This window comes from Physeter macrocephalus, chromosome 16 (genome assembly GCF_002837175.3).
Source record: "Physeter macrocephalus isolate SW-GA chromosome 16, ASM283717v5, whole genome shotgun sequence".
Classification (NCBI taxonomy): domain Eukaryota; kingdom Metazoa; phylum Chordata; class Mammalia; order Artiodactyla; family Physeteridae; genus Physeter; species Physeter macrocephalus.
Window position 1 is genome coordinate 103,663,649 of NC_041229.1, and position 11,154 is coordinate 103,674,802.

An 11,154-nucleotide genomic window follows, 5' to 3' on the forward strand; every position below is an offset into this window, starting at 1 on the left:
CAGAGGAGAAAGGGGAGCCATTACAATTACCACCGTTTTCGAAATAAGGCAACTGAGGCTCAGAGAAGTAACTGGGTCTCCGACAGAGCCTGAATTAGGTTTCTAGATCTCAATCCAGAGGCCTAACTCGGGAATGGAGAAGGTGGTTCCAGGGCAGTCAACGCACTGGGCAGGGACGCCGGAGGGATGGCCAGGACAGGCGCTGCTCACGGGCTCCCAGTTTAACTCCCACCCGATACAGGAGCCTCTTAGGGGCCGGAGTGGTCGCCCGGCCCGACTAGAACACTTGTGCGACGAGGAGCTCGGGTCCCTCGAGCAGCCGGTCCCTCCTGGGCCAGCTCCCACCTCCACAACGTTCTCCCTCCGTCGGGGCCGGCTCGACCCGGCCTCGGACGAGTCACGAGCCAGGGCGTCCCCTCAAGAGAAACTACCTTTCAGGCCTCCGCGGCCTCTCTTACGCCGGCAGCGCCCAGAAAGGTCCCAGGGCGGCCGGGGAACCCTGCGGCTATGAACAGACCGCGACGCTGGAGCGCCATCTTGCGTCCGTTCCTCTGGCCACCAGGTGACAGCCCGGAAACCACATTTCCCATTGTGCCTAGCGCATCCGCGCAGGCGCAAAGAGCCTCTTTTTTTTTTTTTTTTTGCGTTTCCAGGGCAACCTCGCCCTCCTCGGTCCAGGTGGCTAGACCCTGCTGAGGGTCGAGCCGTTGCTCCCCGTCAGGTGCCCCGGCGCCAGGACCGGGTCTACAGACTGTTGAGGGGGCAAAGTAGGAGCCTGAGGAGAGGAGGCCAGGCGACCCTGCCTCCCTCCGGGGCCAGCGCTTCCGAATTCTGCTCGGCGTCTGGGCGTCCGCGCCCTCCTGGGGCCTCGGCCTTCTGAGGCGAAGGGGCCAGGGGAGGCCCGGGTTAGCGAGGCCATGTCCGGCTCTGGCCTGCCTGCGCGGCCCCGCTCGTTCCACGGCAGCGCTTTGTCACTCCCGGCCGAGGGCCTGTGCGCCGCCGACAAGTACTCCCGAGGCGCGGGCCGGTGAGTTGATGGTTGGCGCCCCAGGTGAAGGTGCTGGTAACGCCGGGCAGGATAACGAGCGCGCCCAGGGTTGGATACGGCTCTGCCTGTGATGGACCCGGGACCTGCGCTCAGCGCTCTGGGCTTCACTTCCCCCTCTGTAAAATGGAGTTTGGACTGGTACTCTTGTGCACCTTGCTATTCCGTTGCAGAGCAGCCCCTGGCTCTGTGTGACCTAAGGGACATGTCCCTTTATCCCTCTAAGCCCAGGTTTCCTGTCTGTAAAGTAAGGAGGTTGAAGCAGATGATCCCTAAGGTCTCTTCTAGGGGATAGGGGGTCGTTGCCCCTCATTGCACACCAAGTGCAAAAAGAAAAAAAGGGACCTGGATGTTTTGAGCAAGAATCTCAGCTCAAGATCTAGAGTCAGACACTTGGGTATGTGACTTTGGGCAAAGTGATTACATCTCTTGAGCCTCACTTTCCTCATTTGCAAAGCTGGGGGTAATGATAGAACCACCCCAGGTTTTTGATGATTAAATGGAGTAAGTTTTTAGCCTGCCCGTAATAAGCGCTGTCCCAGTCCCAGCCATCAGTTACGATATTTTCGAAAACATCCCTTAGCCGCTGTGAGAACTTTTCTTAGCTTTTGGAGTCACGTCCTCTATTTAATTATTTATTTAGGCTGCACCGTATCTTAGTTGTGGCATGCAGCGTCTTTAGTTGTGGCATGCGGACTTCTTAGTTGCGACAGGCAGGCAGGATCTAGTTCCCCGACCAGGGATAGAACCGGGGCCCCCTGCATTGGGAGCGCGGAGTCTTACCCGCTGGACCACCAGGGAAGTCCCCACTTCCTCTGTTGATGGGCAAATCTGTCCTCCTAGGAAGGATGGTTTTATAGGCTGATTCTGATGGGGAAACCTGAGCCTGCTTACCCAAGGCTGGGTGCTCATGGCCAGGGTATCTCTTCCATTCAGCTGTAGTCTGGGTTATATCATTACCACACAGCATTAGGAAGAGTGAAAAGCTGGACACCACGTAGTGCAGAAGATACTTTCCCTTGCATAAGATACACACAGGATGTGAGCACTTACATGTTATAGTGCAGAAACAGCTGACTATTGAATTATAATATTTACATAATATACCATTTACATAAGACTAGATATATATACAGTTATAAAGGATACATAAGAATCCTATGTTACCTATATTGAGTTCAAGCTTTGTATTAATTGGGAAAATTCTAATAAGGAGTTTTTAATTAGTGATGAAAATGTATTATTTTTAAATCTGAGAACTCCCAATAGCTTCACAAACAAGACTTCACTCATCCAACAGGCATCTTTATGTGGAAGCCGTATTCCATGAGTATTATTTGAGCGCCTGTTATGCATGTGGTATTTTGGGGGGGACTCCAAAGGATACAAAGATGTGTAAGATGATATTTGCCCTCAAGAAACATGGAGTCTAGTAGAGAAGATCAACTATGCATACAAAACACATATAAGTAGAAAGTGACATGTCTTGAGAGAGGTGCAGGTAACTGTGCTGTGCACATTCAGAGGCAGGAGACACCACTGTGAAGTGGCTATATGATGAGAGCCAAGGAGCAGACAGCATTTGTGCTGGGCTGTGAAGGATGTGGAGAATGTGGATATGCTAAGAAGGAGGGAAAAGATATTCTGGGCACCCTCCCCACAGCCCTGAGACATGGGGGAGAAATGTCTGTAGATACTGAGGTCTTAGAAGACAGGGACTGGGTTTTGGTCAGTGTTTTTATTCCCAGCTTGGCACATGGATGGCACACAGTAAATAATAGTGAATGAACAGGAGCTGTGAGTTTCCTGCAGAGGGGAAGCGAGATGTGGTCTCTCTATTACCCTGAGGCCCTTTTATTAGGCTCACATGCTTCTTACAGCCACTCTTCCAGGGGAAGAATGTGAAGAGGCAGGTGATTATGGGGCAAGGGCCATATCGTTGGCATATTTGGTGCAGGACCAGCCAACTGGGAGCAGCGTGAACAGGGTCTCGTGAATGGGCAGGAGGGTTTGTGAGTCTCCTTCTCTGGAACTGAGCTGAACAGCTGCAAGGGGAGGAAAGCACAGCACAGGATCATGAAGCAATCTTGAGGACCAATGATGGACACTCCTTTGGCCGCTGTGGCATTTGTGTCTGTTCTTGGCTCTTCTTTTTCAATGGCCCACTCTTCCCCCGAGACATTTCTCTCCCAGCTGTGACCCACCTGGGAGTGGGAAACTGTGTGCACCACACCAGCAGACCGCCGAGGCCTGCAGCTGCTGCAAGGGCATGAAGCTGGCTCGCAGCACCATCTTCAGGCTGACTTCGAGGCCCTGCCCTTCCACAGGCCTGCCTAGGGCTGAACTTGCGCCAGGAGCTAGCACTGAAGCAGACCACTCAGAGCAGTTGTCCCACGACCTCGGGAGTGGAGAACTTCCTTAGGAGCTGGGACGGAGCTGTTACTCTAGGAAGGCAGAGCAGAGAAGATTGAAGGGAGAATGGCTGAGGACAGGGCAAAGCCTCCCAAGTCCTGTTTAGACGTCCCCTCGGACCCTCTGTTGCTCACAGAGGGTGCAGTCATCCTCAGAACAAGGAAGCTGGGGAGAGGTTAAGTGAGTACAACGAAGGAAAGGATGGGACACAACTGACTGTCTCTTTTGTCCCTAGACGTGGGATGGTGCAGGACTTCTGGGAGCCACAAATGCTCCTTTTCCTGGAGGTGTGCCCCAAGGTGAGCTGTTACACCCTCTTCCTGGCAGCCTGTGCTCCCACCCCGGAATCCTGCGCTGCTTCTCTGTCCTGCCTCTCCCGTTTGCTTCCACTCCACTGGCTGCAGGTAAGTGCCTACTGGGCGTGGCAGGATTCCTGTGTAGCGAAGCGCCCCGGGAAGCCTCAATTACTCCAGACCTGGTGCGGCTCAGGGCCTGCCGGGGAGGCCTGCATCAGCCTACTTCAGGGCCGTGATGAGCCATTGCAGTTTACAACAGCTGGAAAGTCTTAGGTTGCGACTTTAACTTTCCCTTCTGAGAGAGATGAATTTTGAGGTTTAGGTCAAAGAGCCAGTGGTGGCACTGAGACCGGTAGTCTTTGCACTGCCTTGGCTGTCACTAAAGGTGTGCCATCTGCCTCCCGGTAAGGCTAACCTGCAGTTAAACCAGGACTTTCCTTCCTTCCCCTTCAGCCAGCTCTCCCTGCCCATTTCCCTCGGTTTTCCAGCCCAGCTTCTCTGTCGCCGGACATATTTGACCAGAGCCTCTCACTCTCACGCCCTTGCTAGTCACTGGCTTGTTTCCATGGCAGCAGGTCACACCAGAGCTGGTACTTCTCCCCTTACTCTGCCAGATTTGCTCGTTCCCAGGCAGACGCCCTGGAGAGCTGGCACACTTTAGGGGATTCTGTATCTGGGCTTGAGGACCAAGAATACGAAAGCTGTTTTCCCAGTGGGTAGGGAGGCAAGCTGGCGAAGGCTGCCCAGTGGGGTTCCCTGGCCTGGGTCGTGACACCACCCGCCAGCCCCTGGCACGCCTGATGGCAGATTAGTGAGCCTGGGAGGTAGAGCTGGGGAGGCAGGTGCGGCAGGGAGGGTCACCCAGAGCAAGCCCGGGCTAGAGCAAGACCCCCCGTGCCAGCCTAACTCAGGCCAGACATAACTGTGGTGGCAGGCGACAGGTTGGGGGAAGGAGGCTGCCCCTCCCTGGAGGCTGGGGCGAGGAGAAGGAGCTGATTATATGCACCCCACATAATTGATCTTCATGCGGCCTGAGAAGGCGTGGAGCTGGGCAGCTGTGCCCAGGACAGCAGCCACCTGCCTCTGCAGGCCGCGCTCTGCCGTGCAGCTCACCTCTTGGCTTGGTGGACCGACTCCAAGGCCTCTGACTTTCTCCACAGCTTCCACCCTCACTGGTGGCTCAGCTAGATGCCTCCTCCAGCCCTGTCCACAGTCTGATTGTCTCCGTGTCCTACATGTTCCTGTGCTAGGCTGAGCTCTGCCTCTTCAGAATGTCCACGCTCCTGCCGACCTCGAGCTTTTATTTTCTACACAGAAATGGGAAACTGGGAGAGGCGGGCTGAGTGCCATGGGGATAGAGTAAGTGGTTTAGGGGCAACAAATGGAATTCTCTGAGGAGCGGTGGGATGACTGAGCTGGCAAGCAGAGACCCCCTCCACCAACCCCAGCACTGCTGGGTGTCCTGTATGGCAGGTGGGGCTGGATGGAGCAAGGCCTACTGGGTCTCCCTGCAGCCAGATATGCTGCAGGCGGTCCCTGCTGCCCGCCCCCACCACCACCCTGTGCTGGCCTCCTCCTCAGCCCCGCTCTGTCATCTCTTCCCTCTCTCCCTCCACCCCTGGCCCACCCACACCTGAGCTGTTTAGGAGTGCCGGTCTTGGCCTGCATGCTGCAGGACTGGTGCTCTTGGGCAGATACTTGATTCCTCTCCTCTTACTGAGGAAAAAGGACTCTGAAAAGAGGGGAAGTTAGGGCAAGAAGACCAAACTACGTGCGGGCTAAGTGGAAAGGAACCAGGGGAGATGCTGGAGAGACACTACCAGAGAAGGACTCAGGGTACCAGTCAGCCCTAAGGGCCTCCTGGTCCCGGGGATGGGTTGTGGGGCCAGGTGAGGCGGGTCCAGTGGAGAATTCTGGTTCTGATTGGACCCTGTCTGACAGCCTGAGGGCCTGTGAAGGATCCATTTGACAGGAAGGCAGGGATAAAACCAAACCTACTCCTTTTTCTTATGGTTCATGTCTGAGCCTTGAGCTACAAAGTAGCCTCTCCTGCTGACTTGGACGTTTCCCGTGCTCTCCGCCGCCCAGGTGTAAACCTCAGGTTCATAACCCGCACTTCCCACGGTTACTCAGTTATCAAATTCCGAAGGTCCTTCACGAAACAGTTGCCTTTTAGTCCCAATTCCTCCACCTAGCCCAAGTCCCTGCTGCCATGCCTAGACTACCGTAGCAGCCTCCTAGCTGTGATGCCCTTTGGTCTGTCCAGGGCATCATGACTACATGAATCTTGCGGGAGAATTGCATCACTTCACGTGTTACTGCCAGGTTTATTGCCTTCCGTGGTGCTCCCTGTTGCTAGCCAGGAACAGTGCAGGCTCTCTGTGCTTTAGCTCAGGACCTTTTCCAGTTTGGCACACAGCCTACCTACCTTTCTGGCTTTATCTCCCAGAACGTCCTAGCATGCACCTTTGACTCAAATCAAACTAGATTACTCAGTGTTTCTTTTTTTTTTTTTTTTTTTTTTTTTGCGGTACGCGGGCCTCTCACTGTTGTGGCCTCTCCCGTTGCGGAGCACAGCCCCCGGACGCGCAGGCTCAGCGGCCACGGCTCACGGGCCCAGCCGCTCCGCGGCATGTGGGATCCTCCCGGACCGGGGCACGAACCCGCGTCCCCTGCATCGGCAGGCGGACTCTCAACCACTGCGCCACCAGGGAAGCCCCCTCAGTGTTTCTTTCTTTTTTTAAAAATTTTATTTATTTTTTTATTTTGGGCTGTGTTGGGTCTTCGTTTCTGTACGAGGGCTTTCTCTAGTTGTGGCAAGCGGGGGCCACTCTTCATCGCGGTGCGCGGGCCTCTCACTATCGCGGCCTCTCTTGTTGCGGAGCATAGGCTCCAGACGCGCAGGCTCAGTAGTTGTGGCTCACGGGCCTAGTTGCTCCGCGGCATGTGGGATCTTCCCCGACCAGGGCTCGAACCCGTGTCCCCTGCATTAGCAGGCAGATTCTCAACCACTGCGCCACCAGGGAAGCCCCTCAGTGTTTCTTGAAAGCACTTTTTCTTCCTCTTAACCTTTGCTCCTGCTTTTCTCTCTGTCTGGAAGTGTCCTCTCTCACATTCATTTATTCATTTAAAAATATTTATTGAGCACCTTCTTTGTATTTTGAACATCTTCAGACTTACAGAAAAGTTGAAAGAGTAGTACAATGAACATGTATCTAGATTCACCAGTTGTTAACCTTTTGCCACATTTCTTTCTCTTTTCTCTCTCTTTTTCCCTAGATCCACTAAAAATAAGTTGCAGGCATTAAGACACTTCACCCCTAAATTTTTGGCCCATATCTCCTAAAAATGAGGACATTTTCTCATGTAACCACAATATCCTTTTTAAAAATTTGTGGTAAAACATACATAACGTGAAATTTACTATTTTAACCATTTTAAGTATACAGTTGCGTTGCATATAGCTGATTCACTTTGTTATACAGCAGAAACTTAACACAACATTGTAAAGCGATTATACTCCGATAAAGATGTTTAAAAAAACATGTATACAACTGTGGCATTAAGTACATTCACAGTGTTATGCAACCATCACCACTATCCACTTCCAGAACTTTGTCATCATTCTGAAAAGAAACTGTACCCAGTAAATATCCCATCCTCCCCTGGTAACCTCTGTTCTACTTTCTGTCTCTATGAAGTTGCCTGTTCTAGGTAGTTTATGTAAGTGGAATCATGCAATATTTGTCCTTTTGTGTCTGGCTTATTTCACTTAGCATAATGTCATCAAGGTTCACCCATGTTGTAGCACTGTCAATTTCATTCCTTTTAAAGGTTGAATAATATTCTATTGTATGTATATATCACATTTTGTTTAGCTACTCATCTGTTGATGGACACTTGGGTTGTTTCCACCTTTTGGCTGTTGTGAACAATGCTGCTAGGAGCACGGGTGTGCAAGTATCTGTTTGAGTCCCTGCTTTCAATTCTTTCAGGTATATACCTAGAAGTGGAATTGCTGGGTCATATGCTAAGTCTATGTTTAACTTTATGAGGAACTGGCAAACTATTTTCCATGGCGACCAAGAAATTTCACAGTGCAGTATTATTATCTAGACTAATTAGGCCATAATTACATTTCTCCACATATCCCTAAAATCTAGACTAGTCCTCTTGCCTTTTTGTTTTTCATGACATTGATATTTTTGAAGAATCCAAGCTAGTTTTCTGGTAAAATATCTCAACTGGAATTTCTTTGAATGTTTCCTCACAATTAGATTCAGGTTAAACCTTTTTGCAAGAATACTACATAAGGGACATGCTCTCTCTTGCGTTGTTTCAATCATTTAATATTGCTTTATCTCATTAGGGTTGATGCTGAACCACTAAGACACCTTACATATAGGGGTACAATGATAGGAAGAAAAGGCGGATAGAGGCAATGGAATCACACCTTTAAATTGCTGACAAAGGGAGAGTTTCAGTCTAGAATTCTATAGACAATGAAAATATCCTTCAAAATGAAAGAGAAATAAAGACTTTTTCAGAAAAATGAAAGATAAGAAAATTTATTGCCAGCAGACTTGCACTGTGAGAAATGCTAAATGAAGTTATTTAGGCTGAAAGGAAATTTGGAAACTTGGATCTATAGGAAGGAATGAAGAGCCACAGAATTGATAATTCTGGGTAATTATAAAAGAATGGCTTTTTTCTTCTCTTAATTTCCATAAAAGACAAATGACTGTTTACAGCGAAAGTAATATAATTGTAAGATGCAGTTTATGACATATGTAGGAATAAAATATATGATAATAGTACAAAAAATGGGAGAGTAGATTATATTATAGTTTTTCTTTTTGTGAAATATGGAGTTCAATTACACTGTGAGAAATTAGTGATACATATTTATAATTTCTAGAGCAATCATTAAAAATAATAAAAAGGTATAGCTGAAATGCAAAGAGATGAAACCAAGTATAATATTAATTATATTTAATATTGAATTATAATGTGTGACAATTATATCTATATTAATAATACTATTACATTTATAACATTAATTATGTATGATATTAATATAAATATAATATTCAATTCCTCAAAAGAAGTCAGGAAAAGAACTGAGGAACAAAAGAACATATGGGGCAGACCTTCCCGGGTGGCACAGTGGTTAAGAATCCGCCTGCCAATGCAGGGGACATGGATTCGATCCCTGGTCCGGAAAGATCCCACATGCCACGGAGCAACTAAGCCCATGCTCCACAACTACTGAGCCTATGCTCTAGAGCCCACGAGCCACAACTGCTGAGCCTGCCTGCCACAACTACTGAAGCCCGCGCACCTAGAGCCCGTGCTCTACGACGAGAGAAGCCACCGCAATGAGAAGCCCGCACACCGCAACAAACAGTAGCCCCCACTCGCGGCAACTAGAGAAAGCCCGCGTGCAGCAACTAAGAACCAACGCAGCCAAAAAATAATTAATTAATTAATTTTAAAAATATAATAATAAAAAAAGAACATATGGGGCAAATAGAAAACAAATAGCAAGATGATAGACTTTGTTATGGGTTGAATTGTGTCCCCCACCAAAGCATATATTGAAATCCTGCACCTCCGAATGTGACTTATTTGGAGACAGAGTCTTGTTTCTTTTGTCTTTAAAATTTTATTTTATTTTATTTTTTTGGAGATAGAGTCTTTGTTGTTTTTTTTTAGCTTCATTAAAGATAAGCTCCTTTATTTCATACAGATATACAGATACATATAGATCGATATATAATCTTTTTTCTGATTTTATTTTCTTTTTATTGAAGTATAGTTGATTTACAATGTTGTGCCAAACTCTGCTGTTATAACAATTTTTTTAAATACTAATTACAGCTTTATTTTAATAAACCCTGTCCTTGGTTATTATATCCTACTTTTCCAAGGAGATAGAGTCTTTACAGAAGTATTATGTTAAAATGAGGTCATTAGGGTAGACCCTAATCCAATGTGACTGGGTCCTTATAAGAAGAGGAAATTGGGACACAGGCATGTACAGAGAGAAAATGATGTGAAGGCACAGGGAGAAGATGGTTGTCTGCAAGCCAAAGACTGAGGCCTGGAATAGATCCTTTCTTCACAGCCCTCAGAAGGAACCAACCCTGCCAACACCATAATCTCAGACTTCTTGCTTCCAGAACTATGAGTAAATAAATTTCTGTTGTTTAAGCCACCCAGTCCATGGTACTTTGTTATGGCAGCCCTTGCAAACTAACACAGACTTAAACCCAACTGTATTAATAATTCCATTAAATAGAAATGCTCCAATTAAAAAACAGAGCTGGTCAAAATAAAAAGTCAAAACCCAGCTATAGTTGACCCTTGAACAATGCAGGGGTAAGGGGCACCAACCCTCCCTGCAGTGGAAAATGTGAGTATAACTTTACAGCTGGCCCTCCCTATCCGCAGTTCTGCATCAACGGTTTCAACCAACTGATGATCGTTTAGTACTGTAGTACATATTTATTGAAAAAAAATCCGTGTATAAATGGACCCTGCAGTTCAAACCTATGTTGTTCAACCTGTATATATCTAAAAGAGGTATAATTTTAACATACAGACACAATGTAAAAGGGTGAAAAAAGATATTCTATGCACATAGAAAGCTGGTATGGCTATATTAATATTGGACAAAGAAATGTCACGAAAAGGAGAATTAGCAGAGAAAAAGAGAGACATTTCATAATCAAAAAAGGGTCAATTGAGGAAGGAAGATATAATCCTAACTGTATACGCACCCAATAAGAGCTACAAAAAATGAAATAAAAGCTGACAGAACTGACAAACCTCTTAGATAGCCTCATCCACCAGAGGGCAGACAGCAGAAGCAAGAAGAACTACAGTTCTGCAGCCTGTGGAAGGAAAACCACATTCACAGAAAGATAGACAAAATGAAAAGGCAGAAGACTTTGTACCAGATGAAGGAACAAGATAAAACCCCAGAAAAACAACTAAATGAAGTGGAGATAGGCAACCTTCCAGAAAAGGAATTCAGAATAATGATAGTGAAGATGATCCAGGACCTCGGAAAAAGAATGGAGGCAAAGATTGAGAAGATGCAAGAAATGTTTAACAAAGACCTAGAAGAATTAAAGAACAAACACCTAGAAGAATCAAAGGACAAACAAACAGAGATGAACAATACAATAACTGAAATGAAATGAAAAATACACTAGAAGGAATCAATAGCAGAATAACTGAGGCAAGCCACCCAAGTCCAGGAAGCGCAGACAGTCCCAGGCAAGATAAACCCAAGGAGAAACATGCCGAGACACATAGTAATCAAACTGACAAAAATTAAAGACCAAGAAAAATTATTGAAAGCAGCAAGGGAAAAACGACAAATAACATACAAGG

The 11,154-nt window shown here is 47.5% G+C and overlaps 1 protein-coding gene across 2 annotated transcripts in view; it reads left to right on the forward strand.

Annotated features, from left to right (window-relative positions):
* The first annotated feature begins 816 nt into the window (after positions 1 to 816).
* LOC114488044 (uncharacterized) overlaps positions 817 to 11,154 on the forward strand; it is a 33,714-nt gene continuing 23,376 nt past the window's right edge. For both annotated transcript variants that reach the window (XM_028501574.1, XM_028501573.1), the window contains exons 1-2: positions 817 to 1,027; positions 3,693 to 3,861. In XM_028501574.1, the coding sequence (XP_028357375.1) occupies positions 918 to 1,027; positions 3,693 to 3,861 (279 nt within the window). In that variant the 5' untranslated portion in view covers positions 817 to 917. The remainder of the gene's footprint in view (positions 1,028 to 3,692; positions 3,862 to 11,154) is intronic.